The sequence below is a fragment of the Dermochelys coriacea genome, chromosome 3 (genome assembly GCF_009764565.3).
Source record: "Dermochelys coriacea isolate rDerCor1 chromosome 3, rDerCor1.pri.v4, whole genome shotgun sequence".
Lineage (NCBI taxonomy): Eukaryota > Metazoa > Chordata > Testudines > Dermochelyidae > Dermochelys > Dermochelys coriacea.
Genome location: NC_050070.1, coordinates 149153138 through 149180799, shown reverse-complemented (window position 1 = coordinate 149180799; position 27662 = coordinate 149153138). Strand labels below are relative to the sequence as shown.

Here is a 27662-nt window from a genome sequence, read left to right as displayed (position 1 = left end):
ATGAAAAATACTTTGAACTGTCTTCTAAAAAAACATTTTAAAGTCATTCTAAGTCACTCAAAAGAATGTGTGGTGCTGGATTGCTACCAGTTTATGGGTTACCGAAATTCAGACAAGGCAATTGGGATCCTACAGAATACATGGTATTTTGTGTCTGTTTAATTATTATTAGAAATATGTTAACTAATTTCTTCTATGCTGAGTAATTTAGATTAAAGTATAAATGAGAATATATTTAAAATGGAATAACTGACTGTGGTTTTAATTCAGTGATTATCAAATCAATGTTGAAGAAGTTAGGAAAAAAAACCCAGAAAATACACACCAGAGAAAAATTCATGCCAAAAAGCAAAAGAGACACATTTTTAGGTCAGATGTGCTGGGACTTCTCTCTCATTCTATGAAATGACAGTGTCTGGTGGCAGCTTTATATTCCAAACAGCAAATGTATCCCTTTGTTCAATTTTTGTTGTTACACAAATATAAAACATTAAAGATGAGCCTTACTGTGGACAGAGTTTTTATAAACAGATTGCAAGGGAGAAGATTAAAATGAAGTGTTAGACTCCAGACAAGCAGAAGTTCAAGTATTGCCCAAATTATCACCCATCACAGAATTGCAAAAGAAGAGCTTTACTTTTGTTGTTGTATTTATTCTTCCATAATAGGATGTGTTATTTAATATTTTCATCAAATATCCAGAAGTTAAACATAACCACGATCAAATTTGCTACATGAAAATTAGAGGGATATGAAATACTCGGAAAGACAGACTTAAAGTTAACTGGAAAAATTAGAAACACTAGTCTGGAAACAACAGGGGAAGATTCAATACTAACATACTGCTATTAACTTGCCAGTGGTTTGGCTTCCTTAATTTCACTGCCATACTTCTACTACTGTAGAGTCAAAACTCTGTCACACTGGCCTCTCTTTTCATTCAGCATCCACTGTCTCAACATTCACATTTATATGAGCCAATGGTATGTACACAGAAGCCTTCCCCACAGATGTGAGGTTTCAAACCTTCAACAAAATCTGAGAAATGGGGCAGGGGGAGAAACCAAAAGGCGCACATAAGCTTAAATTCATCATGAAATAACCAGCATACATAATATATGCATTTCCCCTATTCTTTCTTGTATGTTTGTCAGATAGAAAAGAAGTAGAGAATTACAAAAGAAAATGTTAATGTTCAACTTAAGAAGAGGAATTTAACAAACACTGGAGAGTAATATATTGTATATTAGAAAGATTGTGGGACAGACAGATTTTGCCTTCAGTTGCACTGGTATAAATCCAGAAAAACTATTCCCAGATCCTCAAATGTACTTAGGTGCCTAACTCCTGTTGACTTCAATAGGAATTAGGAACCTAAATACTTTTGAGGACCTGGTCCTCTGTGTTTCTTGGAGTTCTCTGTATTACACTCTATCAGGGTGATCTGCCCATTTAAGATGCAGCCAGCCCTGTTTTGGAAAGAAGCAGTGTCAGGTGATTGGGTCTGATGATTACCAGCAGATACAGTGGGTGATACAGATGTGGGCCCCAGTTCCACGAGGGAGCCTGGGTCCAAGAGCATGATGGGAGAATACTCTCCTGTACTGCAGAAGAGGACTGTGAGGGGATGAGAGACCCTGCAAACTGCTCTTATCCTCTGCCTCCACAGCCAGCTGAAGGTTCTGACCACCAAATTGCAGGAAACTAGGGGGTGGGGATACAGTTTCATGTTGAGAACAGAACTATTACTTTATGTTGTCAGGCCACATTTCCTTTTTTGTGTTGGACAAAAAACAGAGCCCTGAGGCAAGGGCTATGAGTTGATCTGGATGTGGCTAGTTATTTTTCCCAGGCTGGTGATCAAATCCACCACCCTATACATACTCTGTTGGAAGATGACCAGAGAAGGTCAGATCCACAGCTATGTGGAGTCACCTGCAATTTTCCTATGCAAAGAGAAGAGAGAAGAGGACACAAGGGCTGTGCATGCAACTGAAGCCTCAGGGAAAAGTGGAGAGAAGAGTGATCAAGGCAACATATAAATGTTATATGAATAGTGTATTCACATTGTGGGGCTTACACATGGCAAGATCGGACAGTTGGGAAATTCCAAGGAAAACTGTGGAAAAGCAGATTGTCCTGCCAAATTTGGGACAGTTGCAAGGTAAGGAGTTGTTTTGTAATTTTTTTTAAATATCTCACCCTGCAGCCAATCAGTTGAGGGGAAAATAAAAAAAATGATCAGGGAGACTCTTGATTTCATACCTGCAAAAAGCAATAACTTTTAAAATAAATAATTGTCAACCCTCAGTGTAGTTAACCTTGTCCCTCTGTAGCTATACACATAAAAACACCTTGGAGTAGGGTTTGGAGTTTTTTGCCCGCTTCCTAATAAATATGTAATGAAGAAACCATTATATTGAACTCTTAGGCCCCATCCGCAAAGGTATTTAGGTGCCAAACTGACATTGATTTTGAAGAGCTGGGCTTTAGGGCCTGATTCAATGCTTATTGAGCACAAAGGGAGTATTTTCAATTACTTCAGTTAACTTTGGCTCAAGCTCTTAATGATTAGTTTTAAAATTATTTTCTCATCGTCATTTTAATAAAGAAGAGCAGTGGTTACCAATGCATTCTGTTCCTTCTTCATTGGCCACGAATCCTGTTGGGCAAATGCATAGGAAACTCCCTTCTGTATTTTCACAGTGCCCAAGGGAGCACAGAAGGGGAGTCTGAGCACATTCATTGATATCTGTTTAAGAAATAAAAATATAAGGATATTGAAAAATGTAACATAATTGGGCATAACTCTTTTCCCCACCCCACCCAACAAATACGTGCATTTGAAAAGACAGGGCTTGTAATGAGTTTAACTGTTTGAAAGCCTGTAACACTTTGTTCTCTGAAACAGTCTCAAGAAGGATATATCAAATTGTTGTAGATGGAAAAATCAGACTTACTGGCTTAAGTGATATGAGTACTGCAATTACGTGAAGACTAAATAGTGGACAAGATTCAAATCTCCATTTGCAAGTAATTAATGCTACAACAGTATGTGTGGTACTCCCCATATTAAGCATTGGCATTGCTATACAATTATAAGAATTTTAAATCTTCATTATTCTAGGTGTATTTGTATAAAATATATATAAATAAATAGTGTATTCGCACTAGTCAGGAGAGGTATTATTTTTGAGTAGTTATTGACTTTCTAATAAAGTAAAAATGAGTAACGGAACATTTGAAAATATAATACAATCAACTGTAAAAATTATAGTATTCATTCAGTATTACAGTTGACATTTTGTTTACACAGAAGTCAGGAACTTGATTCCTGATTTAGTTGTGACTTTTGTATTCTTGTATATAGTGTTAACTTTAATGCCTTAATATAAGTAAAATATGGTAATATAAGTAAAATATGGCTTAACTATAGTTGCTATGGGCACCATAAATCTGAACTTCTGGTTCCTGGACATGTAAAATCTCACCAATAAAACTGCATTAATAGAATGTTTGCATATATAACTTTATTATTTTTAAAGCAAAAATGCAGAGAAAGGACTGATTCATCCTTCAAATACATGAAGTATACTTGGTCCTGCCTCAGCATGGTGAGATGGATTACATCAGTAGTTCTCAAGCCGGGGTATGCAGAGGTCTTCCAGTGGGTACATTAACTCATCTAGATATTTGCCTAGTTTTACAACAGGCTACATAAAAAACACTAGCGAAGTCAATACAAGCTAAAATTTCATACTGGCAATGACTTATTTATACTGCTCTATATACTATACACTGAAATGTAAGCACAATATTTATATTCCAATTGATTTATTTTATTATATGGTAAAAATTAGAAAGTAAGCACTTTTTCATTAATAGTGTTTTGTGACACTTTTGTATTTTTATATCTGATTCTGTGAGCAAGTAATTTTTAAGTGAGGTGAAACTTGGAGATATTCAAGACAAATCAGACTCCTGAAAGGGGTACAGTAATCTGGAAAGGTTCAGAGCCACTGCCCTAGAGCACAAGGTCTACATCTTCCTAGCAGCCATGCAATGCAAGACATCCCAAAGAAGGTAGGAAAGGCGCGAGGGTAACCGCTTCTTGCTCAACCCACCCCTCATTAGCCAGCATAAGAGAGTCAACTGCACTCTCAGGAGGATAGTAGCAGCAGCACAGTCCAATGTGCACTGGGGAAATCTGAGAGAAATTCTGTTTCCCTGAGGCAGGCGTCCTCCCAGAGCACCTCATGGGGTGGTGTGATCCTGCATCTCCCAAAATGCAGACTTGTGCCTCCAAAGCATGATTGAACCCACGAGTAAAATAGATTTTGACATTCACCATGCTCTATATATTTGTCAAACACACACTCATTGAGACAGGTCAGACAAGTTAAAATGGTTTCCTGCTTATTAACCTCAACTTCTAGTGATTTTAGTGAGACCTTTCATGAGCACTAAATTCACACACACACAAATTTTTTAAAAAATTCCATTAGTCTTTGACTGGCTGAAAGGTTCACTGGAGCCCGCTTTTGGCAATTATTTCTTGATATACAAAAATTACATTTTTGAGTAGTTTTGGCATGTACAGAAGAGGATTTCTACATTCTACATAGCACCTTGCAGGAACAGGCTCTATATTTGAAAATGCTTCATACAGTGATTACTTTAGATTATTGAAGAAGTTCTTTCATACCAGAGCATTTTGTCTGTTGATCATTCAGCTTGTACCCATCATAGCAGATGCAGGTGTATCCCACAGGCAAATTAACGCAGTGTCCTGCTCCACAGATATCAGGGTTCACTGTGCACTCATTGATTTCTAGACACACACACAAAAAAAATTATTACACACTATCTTAAATAGTTCAGTAAATGGGTGATATTCAGTTATTCCAGCTAAAAGGAGAGAAACCCTGAAGTCAGTTGTGACCACACTGATCGGTCCAACTTACCCTGAGTGCTTAACAGACCTATGGTCAGATGACTCTTCCCTTTCCCCTTCCTGCCCCCCCCACAAGTCAAGTGCGTGCATATGCAAATCAAAAGTGAAGATAGAGTAAAATGAAAATAATCATATATGTTAAACAGTTAGCTGTAGCAGATTACAGAATTATTTTCACAGACTGCAGTTTTTAGCAATATTACAGCAGGCTGTCTATGAAAACATAGATTTACTAATTATGTGAAATATAGATTTGGCTACTTTATTATGAACAGTATGACAGCTTGGTTAAATATGAGGATTTTTTTTTGTAGACAGCTCACAATATCAACATTTTAAATTTCAAAACGTTCTGTCTTAGAATGCAGTTTCATTAGTTTTGTCCTTAAACTTAATTTAAACCCTCTTTACCAACCTTGCAAGTCTAGGACTCAGGATATTTGCTGTTGAAATGGTGTCCAAATGGAAACCTTTCAAGTCAAAGAGGAGGAGGAAAGGTAAGAAAGCTTTGAAAAACCATTGAAAAGGATTGCGCACTAGTGTGTTACATGAAAGAACGTTACCTATGGACGATATATTTTCTGGATAAGGACCATGAATTGTGTATGAAGATTATTAAATCCCTCATTAAAGATCAAATTCCTTTGGGGTGCAATGATAAAAAGTCATGTGATATGCTACTATGAGACATGGACCTGGCACTGGAAAAGGTAATATTTGAATGCCAAGTGGTATAACAAAGAGGAATGCAAATAATAGCTGTAAAGAGTGACTAAGAACTCAAGTGAAGGCAAAAAGTTATTCATAAATCCATCAAAGAAAGAAGTTGCAAAATCAAATGAATGGCTAAAAAATATGCACAAGTGGTTACATGTGAGGAACAAATTCCACTTCTGAGTGAATGTGAACTGTCACTGAGAGAAAAAGGGAAACAGTAAAATGAGAGTTTGTGACACATAGCACATTGAGGAAAGTGACCAGACTTGATCTTACACACATATGAGGTGGTAGGTCTAATCAAGAGGGGTATGTCATGAAGAGTCTGAATGACAAGTCTGCTAGCAAACCTCAACCAGATGTGAACAATCTATTTGTGGCATATGAAGACATGTTCATGGGAAAAGGGTGTCTCCCAGTTACTTACAAGATGCAATTATGGGAAGAGACAAAGCTTGTTATATATGCCACCCTAAATGCTCCAATAGCCTAGGGAGAGCTGGAAAACATGACAGCAAATGGGATTATTCTGAAGAGCTGACAGACTGAGTTCACTCCTTGGCAAATGTAGAGACAAAAGGAGCTGGCTCAGACTTTGACCTGACTTCAAGGAGTTGAACAAGACAATTTAGAAGATATATTTCTTCTTGCCCAAAAGGTATGAAATGTTTGCTGACATGGCAGGAGCCAATTTTTTCAGCAAATCAGATACATCACAAGGGTTTGGCAGATTCCCATGGACACTGAAATCTCCAAGACTTGTACTTTCTGTAACCATTTGGCAGATAATGTTTCCTGAGATTGCCTTTTGGAACATGTTTTGCACTGGAAGTATTTCACCTCATAACAATCTGTCTTAGATACAAGAAGGTCTTGCAGGAGAACATCAGGAACAACTGTGAAGAGTACTGAAAATTGCAAGAAAAAACAACATTAAGTAGAATAAGGCAAACTGTCAATTTCAAACAACTTAAATCACCTGCTTAGATGGGAAACTGGTCACAAAGGGAACAATGTTTACTGATTCTAATATTTAAATGATACTGACTGTGCACGGACACAAAGATAAAAAGGGAATTCAGAGATTGCAAGGCATGCTGAAGTAGATCAGTAAGTTCATACCCAGCTATCAAGTTTAAATAATGTATCTAAGAAAATAACTCACAAAGACTGAGGATGGGCATGAATGCCAGATCATAAGAGAGCACTCAGATTTGGCACATACAGAAACATCAACACCAGTGCTTCAATTTATTTGACCCAGTAAAAGAGAGAAAACTCTCCACAAAAATGCTTCAACAGAAAGACTGTGGGGAGTATTGTTACAGATACATGGAACTGAATGGCTGCCTGTCATATGTGCCATAACAGCTATGATAGCTGTAAAGAAAATGTTTTTGCAAATTAAAAAAAGTGATGTTAGAATATGTTTCATGATTTTTCTCTACTGATGTAGCTTCTGTGTTGAAAACTGACTATAAAAAATGATTGCACTTCACAAGAAAGGACAGCCTCAAGGATACAGGGATTACTTAAGTCCAAAAGTATGATACGAGCCTTCTAGTCACCTCTGATATCATCTAATGATTGCAGACACTCTGTCACCAGAAATATGGGATGAGCTGGAAAAGAAACACTGCAAACAGTAATACAAAGTAAGTGACAGGTGGAGAAATCAAGTTCTACTTACTCCCAACATCAAAACGAACTTTTAGTGATTTCAGGAGTTTTCATAAAAGGTCCTTTTTAAGTTGTTAGTTAAATTAATAAATTATGCTGCCTCAGTCATCGTTCAAATATTAAGTCATCAAGACTGGAGCTGATGGAGTTTTAGTTGTATAGTTAAGAAAGAAAATGTCATTCCTTAGAGATAACATGGTGGAGGAAGTGAGAAGATCTGGATATGACCTGAATGTATGGGGAAAGTGAGAATATGAAAGGATGGCTCCAGGTTACTGTCCTGAGAATAGGGAGGATGATAGTGGCAGAGAAAAAGCACAGCAGAAAGTAAGTGAGAGAAAAGATAAGTTCAGATTTGACAGTATTGTGTTTAAATTGAGGGAGACACATCCAGGAGATGCGACATCTCTGGTCACTCGATCACAGACCTAAGAGTGGCTATACTTCAACAAAAAAGCTTCAAAAACAGACTCCAACAAGAGACTGCTGAATTGGAATTAATTTGCAAACTGGATACAATTAACTTAGGCTTGAATAGAGACTGGGAATGGATGAGTCATTACACAAAGTAAAACTATTTCCCCATGGTATTTCTCCCCCCCACCCCACCCCCCACTGTTCCTCTGATATTCTTGTTAACTGCTGGAATTAGCCTACCTGCTTGTCACCATGGAAGGTTTTCCTCCTTTTCCCCCCCTGCTGTGGGTGATGGCTTATCTTAAGTGATCACTCTCCTTACAGTGTGTATGATAAACCCATTGTTTCATGTTCTCTGTGTGTGTGTGTGTGGGTCTCTCCTCTGTTTTTTCCACCGGGTGCGTCCGATGGGGTGGGCTGTGGCTCGCGAGGGCTTGTGCTCTAGTGGATTTGTTGGTCTCTGGGGTGCCACAGGTACTCCTTTTCTTTTTGCGAATGCAGACTGGCACGGCTGCTACTCTGAAGCCTTTAAAGAGAGGGAGAGTGCTTGTGGCACCTTGGAGACTGGCAGGTTTGTTGGAGCGTGGGCTTTCGTGGGCTGCAGCTCGCTTCATCGGGTGCGTTTGGTGGAGGGGGCGGAGGGGAGATCCGTACACACACACACACAGAGATTCATGTTCTCTGTGTGTGTGTGTGTATGGATCTCTCCTCTGTTTTTTCCACCAAATGCATCCGATGAAGTGAGCTGTAGCTCACGAAAGCTTATGCTCTAATAAATTTGTTAGTCTCTAAGGTGCCACAAGTACTCCTTTTCTTTTTGCGAATACAGACTAACACGGCTGCTACTCTGAATCCAGGAGATGTAAGAGACAGGGTGAAATAGAGGATTGAATGAGCCAGGAGTGGATAGATAAAATTATTAGTTAGCATTGAGATATTAGTTGAAGCCATGCAAATGGATGAGATTAGCCAAAGAAAGTGTGTGTAAAAAAAAAAAAAAGTGGAGGACTAAAAATAGATCCATGAGGAATCTACACAGAAGTGGGAGTGAGGAAGAGGCAGACGTGCCAAAAGAGATGCCAGAGTGGCAGAAGGAGAACCCAGAGAGGACAAGCAAAGTGTACAGATTGACAGACAGTGTCAAAAACATAGAGACATCCAAAAGGATGAGGCTGGGAATTGTGCTGGCCTTCAGATTTGACCAGGAAGAGCCTGTTGGACACCTTGGAGAGAGCAGTTTCAGTGGAGTGAAGTAGATGGAAGCTAGACTGGTGAAGATCTGGACTGGAGCTGGAACAGTAACTAATTTATACCCAGAAGCATGATTCTTTTTGCCTTAGTACTAGCAGAATAATTTTGGAAATATCAGCATGGAAGTAATCTTCAATTTTGACCCGGGGTGAAATGTGGACCCCACAGAAGTCATTGCAGGTTTTGCCCCAAGTATCTGAAATTGTCTGTGATGCTTTTCATTCAGCTGCTATGTCTTGACATAAGCACCAGTGTAGATAACAATGTGTAGGGTTATTCTTGCTGTCCACTTCTCTGATTCTGGACCTCTGAAGCCAAAGGAACTTTTTCCCTTGATTTCAATGAGAGTAGGATTAGACCATGTGTGATATTCCCTGAGCCGATGCATCACATTTGGAGTTATAGGACACAGTTCTCTGTCCTGCTCTTTTTCTCCTCTTTGTATTACATTTAATTCACAATCCTTGATGTTTAGTAATCTACAGTAGAATTAAAGTAGCTTCTCACACTTCTTTTCAGTGTCTTCAGCTTGCTCACTGTCTTCCAATGTCTTCTCACCTTCATAAGGTTATCCAGGGTTAGTTATCTCTCTGCAGTCTCAACGTGCAAAGAATTCTCACAGGCTTTATTCATCCCATTCTTATCTTTGCCTTCTGATTGCTTTCAATTTCTGTGTCCTCCTCTATTGCTGTGGTTTCTACCAATGTTTTATCCATCATTGGTGTCTCTTACAACAGCCAGTTGATTACCTCTTCTAACGGCATGGCTGCCTCTGAGTCTTCCCCTGTCACTCAAGGATACATACTTGCCCCTCCAACAAGGTGACTAATTTGAACTTACTTTATGCAGCAAAAGTTTTCATGTTTATGCTGGAGCATGAACAGTGCATCCTCTACAATGGACTCCCATTGTTATGTTGGTCACCTTTCCCTTCATTGAGCAGTCTATCTTGACTATTAAATATTATTTATAATTTGTAGTAGTAGTATTATGGTAGTCTCTAGGAATCCCAATCATGGACCAGAGTCCCATTGTGCTAGGCACTGTGCAAACATGTAAAAAACCATTTCACATCCTTTTTCTATGATTACACATTGTGCCTGCATTTTTATACCCACAATTCAATTGTGGGTGCAAATCTGAATATTAACTACCTGACTGTGAGAGCAGATCAGATCTCTAAAGGTGGAATTATTCAGATTTTCACCCACCATTTATTTTGTGGGCATAAAAATGAGGAAGCAAATTGTACCTGCAACCAAGGGAGCTCAAGTCCTAACTCTGCTGAAAACATACTCCTTATGGTGCTATTTTGCCCTCCTATGTTGTACCTCCCAGTTAAGTATTTCCCTGTGCTCTACGGTTTCAGTCTATTTGCTATTACAATACAACGGTAGTGTGGTACTAGGTAGGTGTTATTATCAGGAATGTGTTCAGAGTCATATCTTACCCTATTTTTACGCTAAAAGGCAAGTACCATACCTGTAACTTGAGTAGGTGCAATTACTTGACTTGCACTTGAAGTAGAAACTTCAGGGGCAACTTCAACAGGCAGGGGAGGGGAGGTTTTTTCAATCACTGCTGTTTGACATAGAATGGAAAACAATCATATTTAAGATATATTTCAACACATAACACACACAGCATTGAACTAATCTGACAGTATGAAGGCTTTTTGTAATTTACGCTTCTTTGATTCTAAATAAGAAAAACAGTTTGAGGTTTTTAACATTACACCACTTGCGGAAAAAAACCTTTGTACTGAGTTAAACAAATAAAGAATGTCTAGTGGCCAAATTTTTTGCACCTAAATTTAGACATCTAAATCTAGATTTAGGCACCTCAATGAGATTTAAAGGTAGCCATCCTGCAGCAAAAAAACGTCAGGACCAGACTTGAAAGAGAAATGGCTGAGCTTCAGTTCATTTGCAAATTTGACACCATCAGCTCAGGATTAAACAAAGACTGTGAATGGCTAGCCGACTACAAAAGCAGTTTCTCCTCCCTTGGTGTTTATACCTCAACTGCTAGAAAAGGGCCTCATCCTCCCTGATTCAACTAACCTCGTTATCCCTAGCCTGATTCTTGCTTGCATATTTATACCTGCCTCTGGAAATTTTCACTACATGCATCCGACGAAGTGGATATTCACCCACGAAGGCTTATGTTCCAATACGTCTGTTAGTCTATAAGGTGCCACAGGACTCTTTGCTGCTTTTACAGATCCAGACTAACATGGCTACCCCTCTGATCCTGGATCTATGACTTAACATTCTGCCTCCTGTTCATTGAATGCTCTCACAAAACCTGTTCGCCAAGCCACTACCATCTTCTAATGAATATCCATTCAAAAAACCCACGTCTTCCATGTTGCTACAAGTAGTGCACCAATTTACCATTAACAACAGTAGTAACTTGAATGGAACCAAAATATGCACACTCAGTAACAGTCACCATGTGGTCTAATTGTCAACCTTCTTATTTTCGTACCTTTGGATTATTACTCTCAAATGTTGTATTCTGTTTGAAGTTAGTGTAATTTCTTTGGGGCAGAGACAATGTTTCTGTATTCATTCTCTAAAGCACTTAGCACATTTTTAATAATAATGTTACAAAGTTTAGTTGTTGTTTTGTATTACTATTCCATTTAGAATTTTCCTAAGAATTTCACTCCTTACAGTACAATCCTTCTATTACAATCCACTCATAACACTCCTATTGACTTCAATGGGAGCTCTGTGTGCAGAGCATCTGCAGAACTGGACTCGAAGGGACCAGTTCTGCACGCACTTACACGAGTAGTCCAACTGACTTTAATGGGGCCATTCTTGTAAGGATCACTTGGAGGAGTAAAATTATTGCAGGATCAGGCCCTAAATTTGTGAATCCAGAGTTTCAAATTAGCAATTAGATTCTGAAACAGAAAGGAACATACAGCAAAATGTAGTATTCCATTCTTTGATTCACATGCACTGTCAATCCGCTAAAGGAGGAGGAGTCAAAAAGAGCTACCTGGAAATTGTGGATGCAGGTTAATTGTTGAAATCCCAGGAGAAAGCTGAGGTTGACCAGGCTCTAGCACAGGTTTTTCTTGATCATCAAGTGAAACTAATTCCTAAGAAAATATTTAAAAATATACAATTTGAAGATGTGATTTTAATGCAGTTTTCTGAGTTGGGTGGGAAACTATTGTCTGGAAAAACAGTTGCTGTTCTTCCATACCTATTACATGTTAACAGCAAACTAAGTATTACTAATTAAAATATGAAATAATGGTGGCATACCATGCAATATTGCCATTATCTGAAGTGGTCACTCATAAGGGTTCTAGTTCCACATTGGTGTTACCACTCATGAGCAGCCCCATCTCTCACTTTAGAACAGTTTAAAAATATATTTAATTGCAGTTTAGACTGCAATTTTATATTTTATAAATATATCTATATCACAAATATAGGGCACACTCATGAGCATCTGCAGGCCTTTGGCTGCCAGAGAACTTATCACTATGGTCTTTGTATTAGACTTTTTATTTTCATAAGTTATAGATGCTTGTATCACTATGGAGGTGTGAAATGAAGCATAGCTATTGTTATTCCTAACAAATCAAAGCAGAAAGTATAATACACTGCCCACTGCAATATATTGCTCTACTTTAGGGAGACCTGTTTTACATTTCTTAATTAGGCAGAACTGTCACTGGAGTAAATAAACAAATACTAAATAAGCTCATTATTTGCGTGACATCTAATTACTGGTATTTTATTTTTAAAAGCATTCTGATTACTTCTGTAACTAGGGGCTGAAAGTTCCTATCATTATATAGCTTCATATGGAGGAAAGTAGTAAACTATACTGATTCAGAGATTCACAGAGTTTAAGGTCAAAAGTGACGATTCTCTAATCTGCCCTCCTGTATAACAAGGACCATTAAATTTCACCCAGTTACCCCAATATTGAGCCCAATAACTTGTGTTTGACTAAGTTTCTATCTTCCAAAAGTCTCCCGTCTCAATCTGAAGACATGAAGAGATGGAGAATCCACCATTTCCTTTGGTAGTGTGTTCTAATGGTTAATCATGCTCACTGTTAAAAATTTGTGCCTTATTTCTAATTTGAATTTGTCTGGGTTCAGCTTCTAGTCATTCGTTCTTGTTCTTCCTTTCTCTGCTAGCTTAAAGAGTCTTTGAGTGTCCTATATTTTCTTTCCATGGAGATACTTATACACTGTAATCAAGTCGCCTTTCAATCTTTTTTTTTATAAGCCAAACAGATTGAGCTCTTTACGTCTCTCACTGTTATACATATTCTCCAGCTCTCAAATAATTTTTTAGCTCTTTTCTTCACTGTCTCCAATTTTTCAACATCCTCTTAAAAATGCTGATGCCAGAAATGTATACACTATTCCAGTATCAGTCTCACAAATGCTATATACAGAGGCAAAATCCACTCCCTACTCCTACTCACTACTTCCCTGTTGATACATCCAAGAATTGCATTAATCCTTTTTGCCACAGAATCGCATTAGGAGCTCCTATAAAGTTGCTTGTCCACTATGACCCCTAAATCCTATTCAGAGTCACTGCTTTTCATGATACAGTCCTCCATTCCGTAGGGATAGCCTGTGTTCCTTGTTCCTAGAGGTATGACCTTCCATTTGGCTATATTAGAACACATTTTATTTGAATGGGCTCAGCCTGCCAAACAATCCAGATCACTCTGTATGACTTCCCTATTTAACCTCATCATGGACATTTTTGTTAATGGTACTCTTGCATGCTATTCATCTAGCTCTCAATTCAGGGAAGCATCCCCATTCAGGATAGCACTTAAGCACATACTTAAAGTTCATTGAAGCAATGGGACTTGGGCGTGTGCCTACAATTAAGCACATGTTTAAGTGAGTTGTTGAATACAGATGAAGTGATGAATCAGAGCCTAACCTTTATGAACATATGATGAATCTCAGTTTTATCCCTAAGGCACTATGACTGATGCTTTTTAATGGTCACTGGTAAATTTCAGTGGAAAATTAAACAATATGTGTACTACCAATGAGTCTGAATTGCCACAGCCTCAAACAGCACTGTTATATTCTCATATACAGTACACTTCTCATAACTGGATGCAAATCCCATGGATCCTCTATTGTATTGTAGTTATTTTGTGAAAGCATATCATAAAGAATTCATGTTTTACCTGATCAGGGGCTGCAGTTGCCACTAAAACCAGAAAGAAAAGAAAAGGAATGGAATTAACTAGTTTGAATAGAAAGTATATGTCAAAAACATGAATCATTTTAATGTGTTCTGAAATTATTTGTGCATTCCAGGCCTTAGTACCATTTAAAAAAAAATTAACCACGAAATTATCATCAGATTTCAATTTCCACTTGGCTGTCTCATAAGGACTATGGACCCGATTCTGATCTCACACTCGTACAGATAAGAAGTAACTTTGCAAAAGTCAGTGGATTTATTCTGACATAAAACAAGGTCAGAATCAGGCTCTATAAAATAACACAGCCTGCCATCTCATCCCCTAATTTTCAGCTCCATTAGCTAGTTCTTATATAATTTTCCTAGAACTTGTCAGAGCTGCTGGGAAACACAGTGATGCCTGCAAAACTATGGAATTTTATTTTAAAGCATTTGTTTTTATGTAGTAGTTTTGTTATTGCGGTTGATGTTGTGAACCTTGTGTATATTCTTGTGATTTAAGGGAAAAAAGGAAGGTGAAGGACCCTAATTAACCATATCAAAAACATGTGCAATTCCTGAATTTGGCTCAAAGAATACTTGGGATCAACATTATGGGCCAGATCCTTAACTGGAGTAAATCAACATAAAGCCATCAAATTCAACAGAGCTCCATAGATTTACCCTAGCTGATGATCTGGCCCAGTAACTCAGATGATGACTGCGAAAATGATTTTTTTTATATTATTGTACAGCACCGTTATTGTAATGAGACAGTGTGTGAAAGGACTAAGCATGTATATTATGGTTAGTGTCCTACCAAATTCATAGTCCATTTTGGTCAATTTCACATACAAAGGATTTTAAAAATCTTAAATTTCATAATTTCAGATATTTAAATCTGAAATTTCACAGTGTTGTATCTGTATGGGTCCTGACCCAACTTTGAAGGAAGCAGCACAGAAGGGTGGCATGGTATGGTATTGCCACCCTTACTTCTGCACTGCTGCTGGGGGGGTGCTGCCTTCAGAGCTGGGTGCCTGGCCAGCAGCAGCCACCGCTCTCCGGCCGGCCACCCAGCTCTGAAGACAGCACAGAAGCAAGGTGGCAATACCGTGACCCACCCACAATAACCTTGCGATCCCCCCACAACCCTCTTTTGAATCAGGTCCCCCATTTTGAGAAATGCTGGTCTCCCCCTCTGAGAAATCTGTTTTGTATGAGGTGAAAGGACACAAAAGACCAGACTTCACAACAGATTTCATGGGGGAGACCAGATTTCCTGGTCCATGACGTGTTTTTCATGGCTGTGAATTTGGTTGGGCCCTAATTATGGTATCTGGTTTTGGTGAAATTTAGGGCTTGTGTACACTTAAAATGCTACAGCAACACAGCTGTGGTGCTTCAATGTAGACACTACCTATGCCAATGGAAGGGATACTCCCATGGGCGTACATAATCCACCTCCAATTCTTTCATCAACCTAGCACAGTCTACACAGGGACTTAGGTCATCTTAAGAACGCCACTCAGGGGTGTGAATTTTTCACACTCCTGACTGATGTAGTTAAACCAGCCTAATTTTCTAGTGTAGACCAGGCCTTAGTAATGAATTAGGCAGAAACCTGGCATACAAGTTATTGTTTTGTAATGAATTTTTGTTTTGGTATTAATCTGCTCAGTTGTGCAATATTTAAATTGTAAAGTAGCAAAATATAAAACAAACAGAAATTACTTTCTTGCCAAGTTTGTCCCCAAAAGTTCCATATTAAAAAAAAAATCTTTATTTTACAAATGAAAATTTGTTGGTAGTTAGTTAATCCCTAAATGTTGTCAACTGCTTCACAATCTTTAAAAAATGATTACGTTAACATTAGTTTAAATATTTAAGCTTGAAAATGTAATGCATCTTAGGTATTTTTATATTATCCTAACCTCTGATAGATATATCTGAGACTTTTAAATCCTTAAAGAGGGCTGCTGTCAACCTATGCAAGTCTCAAAGACTATCCTGAATATAAATCCAATGCAGTGTCTCTAAAGGATGCTATTTGCTAACAGAGTTTAATACTTTTAAAATATGGTTTGGATCCTCAAAGATGTTGGGCCAGATTCCTGGTCCCTGTTCCAGTCAGAAAACTGGTCCAGCATCTGTGGAGCCACTGTTTCTATTTTCTCTCCTTTGAGGATTCCTCCTAATTACAGCCTAGGAGCACACAACACGTTTTCAAGAGGTGCATGACTTATCCTGGGCTGACTGTATGCCAGGCTGGCCCCCAGCATAATTAGTATAGCAGTGTGGGAATCACAGAAAAGTCCTTGCTTTGCCCTCAACACTGGCAGACAGGTGGAAGGGTGGAATAGCAACCTCTATCCCAGATCTATGCCACTGGAGGAGTCCCTTTTGCTGAGATGATCCTTCTGTTGCAGGCTATGCTGGCTTTAGATCCAGTATGCACCTGTGATGTAGCATAAGTGCTATGCTAAAGGCTCCCCAGCCCAGTGAGGCTACCCATGACAGAGCTGATGAGCCCTGCAGGCTCCTGGCCTGTAATTTATCCACCCTTAAGTGAAGAAATTATGTCATTAATGAAGCATGCAAATCTCTTGATATGGACCTGTTTGGTCTGTTGAAACTTACTTAAACTGGAGATACTCAACTTGAGGAGCTTACAATCTCTGCTGGCTTTACCACAGGAGCAAGGCATCCTTAGCAGAGGTGTTCTTATAGAGTTGATCAAAGTTTAATTGAAAATTGTGATTTTTCCACCAAAAAAGGCTTTTTTTGTCAAAATGAAAATTTCCATGGAAAATATTCAATACTGACTAAACAAAACAAAAATTGGGAGGAGGGGATGTCACCAAAAAATCAAAACCTGATTTTTTTCCTTGTTTCTAGCAACCAAAAATGAAGCACTTTTGGCCCAATGCTAGTTTTCAGTAGAAATGTTATGGTTTTCCATTGCTGTAAATTGATTTTCCCCCAGTTTCTGTGGGGGTTTTAAGACATCCCCACCCCATTTTTTTCCCCCAGGGAAACAAAAGCCATTTCCTTACCAGCTCCACTTCTTAAGCATTGCAGACAAACTGAGTATAGAACCTAAGAACATTTTTCATTTCAAAGATTTTATTAAATGTATAAAAAGAATAAAAATTCTAACATGCATGAGCATCATCACTGACTTTAAGTGAGTGCAGTGTTTTTTCTATATGTGCAATTTTAAAACTAGTGAGTCAATTTTCTTCAAACTTTCCTGTTTTTTTACATCTCCCTGAGTTCTATAAAACTTAGAATTTCTAGCTTCAGTTGTTTTGATTTATCTTCGCACAAAATTTCTGGTGGGAAAAGTGTAAATTTCATTTTTGGGCTGAGACTAAGCTTGGAAAATTTCAGCTCAAAAGGAACTGTGTAAGAAAGGTACGAGCAACTGAAAATATGGAATTAGAACAGAGAGAATCCCTCGAGTCCTTTAAAATACCAAATAGTTTTTATTTTCCTTTCAGGGCCTAAACAGGTTGACAGTTCCTCTTCAAAGATTGGAAAGTCTCAAGTCTCTCCCTCTATTTATGTAACTCATATTATAGCAGATGGAACTCACTTACTTGAAAAATATCTCGTATTTTTTCTACCTTCCTGATCCAGAAATATCCCTCAGCTTTTCAGAATGAAGGCTGCCAAGTTCAAGGTAGGATTTTCCAATGCAAAACAGATTGTCTATTTACATTGTTTGTTTTTTCAATTAAAGTGTTAGGTCGTTATTTTTAAAGGAGCACCAGGGAATCGATCCTTGGAAGAAGTAAATCTATGGTGACTGCATTTCCTATGAAGTTCTGCAAAATTTACTCAGACACTTCCAACTGTTGCCCCTGTGTACCAGTTGCATAATTACTTCTTGAAAATAACATATAAAGGACTCCAAGCCATCACAACACTCCTCACAATCAGATTTGTACCTGCCTATATTCTGTTCACCAATAGCGTGTTGGCAATGCATTTATTTTTGCACATGCTGCAGGCTGTCTGTATTTCTTTGCTTCTGCATTCATATTAAGCATGTTAAAAACAGGGCATTTTAAAGCTGCTAATGGTATTTAGAGGAGCTTGCAGAAACCCATGCAAAGATTGAAAAAAAACTTACAGAAAGAGGCCTCATTGTAAGAAATAAGACAGTAATGAGACTTTTCATATTTTAGAGATGCCTAATATTGTTACAGGAATCCTTATAATAGAACAAACATTTTCGGTTTCTATTGCTCACAAAAATTAAGCCGAACTATGGTTTTCTCTGTGTGTGGAGTTTTCAGTGTATAAGGGGAGCTATTATATAAAAATGGCTGAGAACTACAGTCTGTAGCATAATTCATCCAGTGATATGGATTATTAAAAACCCTCAAATTCTATACACACACTGTAGAAAAAGGATGTAAAACAGAAGTACATGCACAGAAATATATAGCTATCTACTAAACTACAGTTCAAGATCCTTTTCCACTCTCACCTTCTTGCACAGCCACCTCGGGCTCACTTTTCTGTGAGAAGGTCAGTGCCTCCACTGGCTCTTCCTTTGCTGGGAGAGGTGGAGGAGAAGTACCTTTAGCAACAGGTTGAGTAATCTGGGTCTTGCCAATGACAGGTGGCTGTACTCTAACTGCAGGGTGATGATATAGCTTGTTTCTATGAGAGCCAGAAACCGTATAACCCATTCCACCAGGGCAGATTTCCTTAAAAGCAGCTAGATTTGGGATGGGAAAATATTCCTTTTAAGAGTCTAAAAGTGCAATATTTTGACACAATGGAAAATATAATGAACACAAATCAACTCTGCTACTGTATGTACATTTTTATAACAAAATATGCTATATTTAAGAACAAACATTATTGCATGCTAATATTATTGAATACCTCTGAAAAATTACTTTAGGACTTAATTCATTCCTCTATAAAAGGCTTATCCTCCAGTTTATTATTTCTTTCTTCAGCTGTGTTAAATATGTCTCTACAGCTGAACCATTTTTAATTAATTTAATTCACATAGTATGTTATTTCTGAGGTGACTTTTCATCTGCAACTTGTCATTGTTTATAGAGCATAAGTAACTAGGATTTATTATTTCTATAGTTCCCTTTTTGAAGTTGCCGAAGAATAAAAAGTAGCTTCTTACTACCTCTGAACCAGAGACATCAAGCTGAAAAATCTTGATTTATTACATTTATTTAAGATATATGAATCAACTACACTAGAAACCTTATATACTCCTTGATCTAGACCCCACGGAACTCAACATGAGCGAGTCTTTCCATAGACTTCAGTTGGCTTTCGATAAGGCCCATAATGAATGTTAAAATTCTAGTGAAACCATGATATACTCCATATGTCCTAACATGGAGTTACCTAGTTTATAAATCAGTCTCTCAGAACAAATGAAATTGAATGAAATTTTACTATGGAAAAGATTACTTCAGTGAAATACTAAGATCTCCTACAAGTTGAAAAGTTCTGCTGGATACTTTCCTCCTTGTTGGGGAGGAGACCACTGAAAAAAGTGTTACCAGGAAAAGCATATTTTAGATTGGGGTTTTTAAGAGAGTCATGTGTAGCAATCTGACTTTAGAAACAGTATTATTAGAAAAGTAAACATATTTAAAAAATAGGCAATGGCTATAATTTACATGAAAAATATCTCTCATTTTAAAAAATATTTTGTCATATATTAATCTTTAAATGAAACATAAAAAATGTTTCAGTAATTCAAATGTGATATTAATAAATGATTTAAAGGAAACCTGTGGCATGTCTTTCAGAAATCCACAACAACATAATGATGTCTATTTTTTCTTAAAAATAAAATTAAACTAATATCAAAATATCTCCAAAAGTAAGGGTTCCAAAAAGGTCCCCAAATATATAGTACCTGTTTCATCCTACAATATTATCTTCAAATACAGTGGTGGTCTTGCCTCACTGAAATTTAAAATTTATACTGAATTCATTGTTCTGATTCACGCAGAACAGGATCAAGATATTGTAGTATGGTATAATATTCCAAAAATAACACACCTTTCCATATGTGCAGAAAAAATAAAAACACTTCATCTGGATTTTTTAAAAGAGTATTTCTTTAGTACTTGCTAAGAGGGCTGATACATGGTTAGATCATCTCTAGAAGGGAGGAGTGGAAATCCTGCTCATAAATCTATAAGAAGAAAAGGTAGTTGAAGCTAAGCAGCATCTATTCTGACCCCACATTAGTCCCTCTGCATGAACTCCAGGTTCTGAGGTTTGGGAGTTGTAGCGGGATGCAGAGGGCCTCTGGCTCTGTGATCATCCCACACAAAATAGTGGATTCTTGCTCAGTGCTTGAAAAACTCAGCTGGTAGAGGAGAGAAACAAGTTAGGGGTTTAGTGGGAGCAGGGCCTTATTATCATCACTGCTCTAAATACAATCAAGTTGATATGTGGGACAATAGCGCCCAGGGAGGAACTCAGAAAATCTGCCCTTCATGTTCCAGTGATGACACTTTACAGCAGCGGAAGATCTACCCCTATATCGTGAAACATTAATGGAGTCGGAGGCCAGTCCCCATAGACTTTTCAACAGACCACCAATCCTTGCCAGCTGAAGAGGGTGATGCAGCTTAAACCCTGCAGTTTAAAATTTGCTGAGTTTTTCCGTTTAATTTTGATCCTCCCAGATCTTTCTATGATGGAGGGCACGATCTGGCCTATTGCATGTTTTTTCATTCCTAATTTGAACCGTACTTTTGTAAATGCTAATATATTTTATTAAATGGCTACCTCATGTTTTACCCACCTTAAAAAGGGGTTCAAAATATATTACAGGGTAAAGTTGTAAAGCCAGCTCCAATTTTGCACTTCCAGTCAATTGCTGGTGCATTTTTGTAAAGACAAAAGATGTCATTTAGAAATTCACTGAAGTCACAAATCATGTAGTTTGATGTCTGTATAACCTCACTTGTGCTTCTAATTAATTGTGGACACAAAAGTGGAGATCAGATTGAAGTCCCTTTAAAAATGTGGCCCTTAAATATGTTTCTTACTTCTAAAACAATTACATACAGAAGTTCTACTTAATTAGGTGCCTAAAACAATATTACAAAATAATGTCCAAATATACCGGTACTCCACATATTTTTCATTCTGGTGAACCCTTCACATATAGATATAGATATATATTTTTTTTTACTATGGAGCCTACATTTTTTTTGCAGTGTGTTCAATGGGAGATTTAGTAACGCAAAAGATGTAGGATGAAATTCAAGTTTCATTGAAGTCAATGGCAAACTCCTATAATCTTCAATTGGGCCAGGATTTCACCCACCGAATCAGACTCCCATATTAATAATTGATTTTTTTTGTATATTTTATATTCTCTCACTAGTAAACTATTATGTTAATTTACTTCATTAGAATAGTCATTCTAATTACATAAATAGCATACAGAATTAAAACACTTATTTTTATTTAGAAACAACTTTTGCAGAAAGATACCTGTTCAGTTCTAATTTAGACCAAGCAGGACACAAAAACCCTCCTGATCTTTAGAATTCTCACAGGAACCAAATATTGTTCCTGCAATTAAATAACTAGTCCTGCAATTAAATAACTGATGAGAACATTGTTCCATGTAAAAACTGCTCAAGCATTACTTGTCTGACACTGCAAAACAGATGGACTTAAAAAGTCACCATTGATGTATGAACCATCAGTCAAATATTTATACAGGAAATAATGGCCCATATATTCAAAAGTGACTAGTGATTTTGATTGCTTCAGTTTTTGGAGCCCAAATTCAAACATCTTAACGGGGCCCAGTATTTTCTGAAAATTAGATCCTGTTACGATGTTCCACGTTGGACACCCAAACATTTCTAGTCACTTCTGAAAATATGAGCCAATGTACCATAAAACCAGTTCTAGATAAGAATAAAAATTTCCTATGATACTGTATGGTATCATACCAGTGACCTCTATAGCAGCAGTTTCAGTAAACACAGTGTATTATAGTTCAAGTTCTGTTCTATCACCTACAAATCCAGGAAACACATACACTAATCCACTAAACACAACTAAAACAATTATTAAATTTAATACACATAATGATAATAAAATTGAGCTAGAACAGTGAACTGATGAGTGCTTTTAGTCATTTGTTTTACCATACATCCAAATGAAACAGTGAACTAATCTTGAAACAAGCCTTAAAAGATTCAGAATTCTGACATTTAAATTTTAAGTAACATTAGATAATAGGCACTCTGAAACAATCCTCACTACTCACATTGAGTAGTATCTTAGTCTGTAAGTGGCTTCACTAAAACCAATGATCCCATCTCTTTGGTGCACCAAGTTGATGACTGATGCGTCTTTTTTGTTCAGCAAGCCATTTTAAAAAAACAAAACCCAACTGGACTACTCATGGAATAAGATGTTACTCAAAGTAAGGATGCAGAATCTGACCCTAAGTGTGCCACAAGTGATTGTTTCAGCCAAAAGTAATTTGTAATATTTAATTTTTCAGGTGTTACTAATCCGATAATACCATCCTTGGCACCACCCTACAAAAGTGTATTAGAAACATATTGGGAAAAAAAGGGGGAGTATACTTGCCCCCATATAACTTCCGCTATTTATAATGAAAACTTAATGCATGCGGGTGTAGCAAACTATTTCCCAAAACCTTCCATCATTTTGTTTGTGCCTTTTATGTTTGAAAAGTATTAAAGACACTTCGGTTCAATTTATCCAGATCCCCGTACACTAACCTTATCTTCATGTTACAGGAATTAGGCATTTAAAACCCCACACACACTGAGATGGGTCTATTTGTTAAATTGGAAGCCTACCATTACATAGCAAAGGAAAATCCCATCTTTCTTATGAATGCTTGTTTATCCAAACAAAAAAAAGCTGTATTGTATTTTTCTATTAGCATTTACAAAACCTGCAAGAAACTACAGGACACAAAAAATAGATAAAGTGTAGGAGGTGATATAGTACGTATACTGCATACAGTGTGTGGGTGAGCGTTTGAGGTTTTTCTGGGCACCTCTTACCTGTTCCTGGAAGGGGACATTTCTCACAGTGTGGGCCCCAGGCCTTGCCAACACTGCAACAGCAGAGCTGCTTGCTGAGCTGAACAGAGAGAGGGTGCATGCACTGCTTTCCTGCACTGACAAACCGGTAACAGGGCCCTTTCTCTTCAGAGACCATAGGATTATCAGCTGCAGCAAAAAGGGAAGGAGGACGCTAGAGTTTACATGAGAAACACCACAGGAGTTCTATCACCAGCGAACAGGATTAACACTGCTATCTGCCAACAATTTTTTTAAAAAATGCTTGGGTCTCTCAGTACTCAGGATATAAGGGAGATTTCTTATTTGGGATCAACAGTATCTGAATTCAGATGAGCACTACACACACAGTATAAAATTGATAATTTTAGGAATCAAAGCTGATATTCACACCAGAAGTTGCCATGCTCTAGCAACACAGAATTAGAAACAGCTCTCTTTCCCATGCATGAGCACTACAGCATAAGCTTAAAGCAGGTGAACAGTAATACAGAACACTGTCAGGCTACACAGTCACAACCACTCAGACTTACAAAGCCATAGAAACAGATGGGACTGCAAAAGGGCTATTTTGAGTATTATATATCAGACAGCTGTTCTTAAATGGACAAGGCAATTACATATTTACATTTCACTGCGTTTTATACATTTTAACAACAACTGGTTGAATATTTCTAGTTCTGACAACGAAGACATTTTGCAATTAAAACAGCTGAATAAAGGGAACAATTTTAGATTATCCTGCTGTTTGTTTCTTTAACCAGACTTAAGAGCTGTTTGCTGAAATAGTCAACTAGTAATGCTGCAGATCATGCCCCACCTCACCCCAACCTCTTTACTCTACCATCTACCCCATCAAATATATGAGATTAAATATTCCACTGAGATTCAAAATTGCTCTGGTCCAAGAAAATCACAGTGCCTTAGCATATTTTTGATCATTGCACATACAAAGGATATAAATTTTGCCTAGTGTGGACATAATATGAGGCTGAGATCCATCCAACCTTAATATTTCCAAAAAAAAAAAAAAAATTGACAGAACTGGGTGAAAAGTTCTGTTAAATTAAAATAAGGACAAAGATTTCAGAGATGTGGAACTGGAAATGTCAGAGCATATATGCAAACTAATTGCAATGTAATTTTTAAACTATAAAAAAAGTTATTTAATATTTGAGCATCATCAACCACCAACATAGGACAGTGACTAAGCCTCAGAACGCATGTCTGATACAATATTTAGGGCTATGTTGTGTCTTCCAAAGGCACAGCTACATAAGGTTGGGGGAAAGAGGGGCAGAGATTGAGCTTTATATATCTTTTCCCCCTCCCCCACCATCTTTTCACATTAGAAATTCAGGTATTGCCTACCCTGTTTTTCCTATAAGACACTATGGTCAACTGAGAAGTCATAAGTTTATGACCTCAGAAATCTGAAGCAAGTAAAGCCTGATTTTACTAAGGGAAGAAATTATTCTTATTCATGCTGTTTACAACCTTTTCACTTTGCTAATGCCTACTTAACTCCAACACCCAAGAAATTTTTTGGGGGAAAAGATGTTTTTGTTAAAGATTCAACAAAATAGAAATTAGAAACAAACATTTCAAGTATCTCTGTTAATCTTCATGGTGGAATTTCACTGAACAATGTGTGACTTATGTGATGCCTCTGCTTATGTAGTCTTAAACTGCCATGACTTTTTTTTGCCACTTTATCACACTACAACTACATAAAACCTTTTAAGTTGCCCCAAATAACTAAATAAAGTTTCTTATGTATTCACAGTACTTTCCAGGTTTTCCCCTCCATCAAGCACAGAGGAAAAGAAAGAAGAATACTGAGGTGACAATCTCATTATCAACGAAGCAAAGATGGAAAATTGTAAGGGTGACAATCTCATTATCAACGAAGCAAAAATGGAAAATTTGTTGTATCCTTTGCATTACTGCATTCTGAAGAGCTTTCTCCCACTAAGTATCAGCATTCCAGCTTATTTGTCCCAGATCTGTTAACAAAACTTGAATTAATCCTGGGATGTGTAACTTCAATCCTTTCCATATTTCTAAGGTTGCATCTATTTTCTTGGTAGTACCATGATACCAGCACCTGCACCCGCACTCATCTGGCATGCATCTCAAACTGCTGTAATAGTAACAAGTATTGGTACCATGGTGATCAGAAAGCATGTCCCCACCTCCCTCAGGTACACATACATCCTTTCCACGATAATATCAATAGAGTTCCCACCACCTCTATTTTTGAGTGGAAGGGACATTGCACAGTCTCTGCTTTCAAGGTGACAGCTCCTCCCAAAGCTCCCTGCTGGCTCCATTCTAGTGAGGGTAAGCAGAAAAGGAAAGATACTTTGCTCAGTGATATTGGGAAGGGAATGAGAAGAAAGACTTTGTTACATTAAAAGAATAATAAATCAAGTTTTTCCATAAGTGGGGCTCAGACACGTTATCCAGAAATAAAACATGCCTTCTCTGAATGATAATCACCAGTACTACTGAGGCTTTTGGTAATCCTATCCTTCGACAGCCAAATATGGAGAGGGACAGAAAGGAGAAGCCATGATTCTAATGTGAGTAGTTTTATTATTATTACTATTAATCTGTACTGAGGTAACATTAAAGGGTCCAATGAAGACTGGCTCAATCATTATGCTAGGTTTTGTACAAACCCCACAGGAAACACAATTCTTGCCTAGAGGAGTTTATAATCTAATTTGAAACAAGGCACAACAAGTGAGTTTAACAAAAAACAGGTGGGAAAGGGGGAGGGAGGACAGAGGTAACAGTAATAAAATTATGTGGTTTCAGCAATTCAGACGGTGAGTAAAGATTGTACTTAGGAAATGTATAGGAAGGAGTGGCAGGATTTAGACATCACCTGGATGTGCATGTTTAGAGGGAAGGTAAAGAAGTTGTCACCCAGATTACATGCCTGAACGAAAGGGAAGATCATGGTGTCATCAACCGTAAAGGTAAGTATCACAGTAAGGACATGTATACTTGGAATTTGAGGTAGGGAGATTGCATACCTAATTTCTATGATTGCAGCATTCAGTGCTGGTAATCATAACTAAGGGTCATGTGTGGAATTCCTGTACAGGGTGCTCATATCAAAATATTACCACATAAATAGTTACTTCATATTTCAAATGTCTCAATATCCCGCTGACTTACTTCTCTGTCCTAAATATTGTTTGCAACATCAACCAATTCAGTATCATGCTGTTTATTCTCTCTTCAAGACCCTAAATGACAATGATAACTCCAAGATCCACGCAATATTCAATTAGACACCATTCCCATCTAGAGCTGTTCAGAAAACGTATAAAATCAATATAAAATCCGTAGGAGGGAAAACCAATTTTTGTGTGTGAAAAATATCAATTTTGATAAAATTTTGTTTAGGGAAAAAAGTGTCCCCTTGCAGTTATAGTGAGGGAATGTCTTAAAATCTAAACTTTATTAAATATGTCAAAATATAATTATAATTCTCTTTTAAAGACATGTATAATTAGATCAGAAATCCTACCAGTATTCCATCCAAAAAAGCTAGTAAATAATTCAGAAAAATCATTAACTCTAAGCACAATGGTATCCTACAGTAAAAGGCTAACCAGAGATAAGAAGTCTGTTGTATAATTGGTCTTTTCATTTCCAATTTTAATTTTTATGGTTTCTCTTCAGATAAGTACTATATATTCTGTGGGTCATTAGTCTGAGTGTTTATAAATCTACCATTTGGTAGCTTTTGAAGATGTTGGTATTGTTGGTCATGTACAATTTTATGATATAATTTTATGGTATGTAAGTTTTTGAATAAATGTTGTTACTCTGCCAAAATGACAGAAACATATTAATTATTTCATTTTCTGTTACTAAGAAAATGTGTCATGTTAAAAGAGAAATCAGCAGTATTTCTCTGGAAAAATTGTTCAAGTTCAGTTGTTTTAATTTTCCTCTGCCACACACGTTCCCTCTGCAAAAAAATATAAGATGACAAAGCCTTGGGGTTGGGAGCTGGCAGCGAGGCTGGAGGGAAACTGAGACTCGGAGTTGGGGTGGGGATAGGACAGACATTAGGACTGGCTGGGCAAGGGCACTATGACTAGAAATGGAGAAAGGAGCAGAATGGGACAACGAACCATGGAGAGAAATGGTGACGGGGACAGGGAGCCAATAAGTGCGGGGAGACAGAGATTCAATGAGGACCTGGGGTGTTGGAAACTGGGAGACTGCAGGGCAAGAAGACTGGAATAGAGAACCAATAGAAGGGAGAAGGAGATGAGGGTGAAGGGGGGAGAGATCGGAAGATGGGTAGGGTGCATGGGAAGAATTGGA

The 27662-nt window shown here is 37.6% G+C and overlaps 1 protein-coding gene and 1 long non-coding RNA gene across 9 annotated transcripts in view; one reads left to right on the top strand and one right to left on the bottom strand.

The window, feature by feature from the left end:
* The window catches only part of LTBP1 (latent transforming growth factor beta binding protein 1), a 391697-nt gene that overhangs the window by 117486 nt on the left and 246549 nt on the right, over positions 1 to 27662 (bottom strand). For 2 of the 8 annotated variants that reach the window (XM_038397049.2, XM_043511538.1), the window contains exons 11-17: positions 23292 to 23459; positions 18716 to 18949; positions 14219 to 14241; positions 12032 to 12134; positions 10502 to 10600; positions 4706 to 4831; positions 2627 to 2752 (exon numbers count right to left, since the gene is read on the bottom strand). In XM_038397049.2, coding sequence (XP_038252977.1) covers positions 2627 to 2752; positions 4706 to 4831; positions 10502 to 10600; positions 12032 to 12134; positions 14219 to 14241; positions 18716 to 18949; positions 23292 to 23459 — 879 coding nt within the window. The remainder of the gene's footprint in view (positions 1 to 2626; positions 2753 to 4705; positions 4832 to 10501; positions 10601 to 12031; positions 12135 to 14218; positions 14242 to 18715; positions 18950 to 23291; positions 23460 to 27662) is intronic. The other 6 variants (XM_043511537.1, XM_043511540.1, XM_043511539.1 and 3 more) reach the window with 4 other exon arrangements.
* LOC122459454 lies at positions 8043 to 18540 on the top strand. Its single transcript, XR_006280161.1, has 3 exons — positions 8043 to 8311; positions 9191 to 9199; positions 18530 to 18540. It is a non-coding gene; the product is annotated as an uncharacterized LOC122459454 (long non-coding RNA).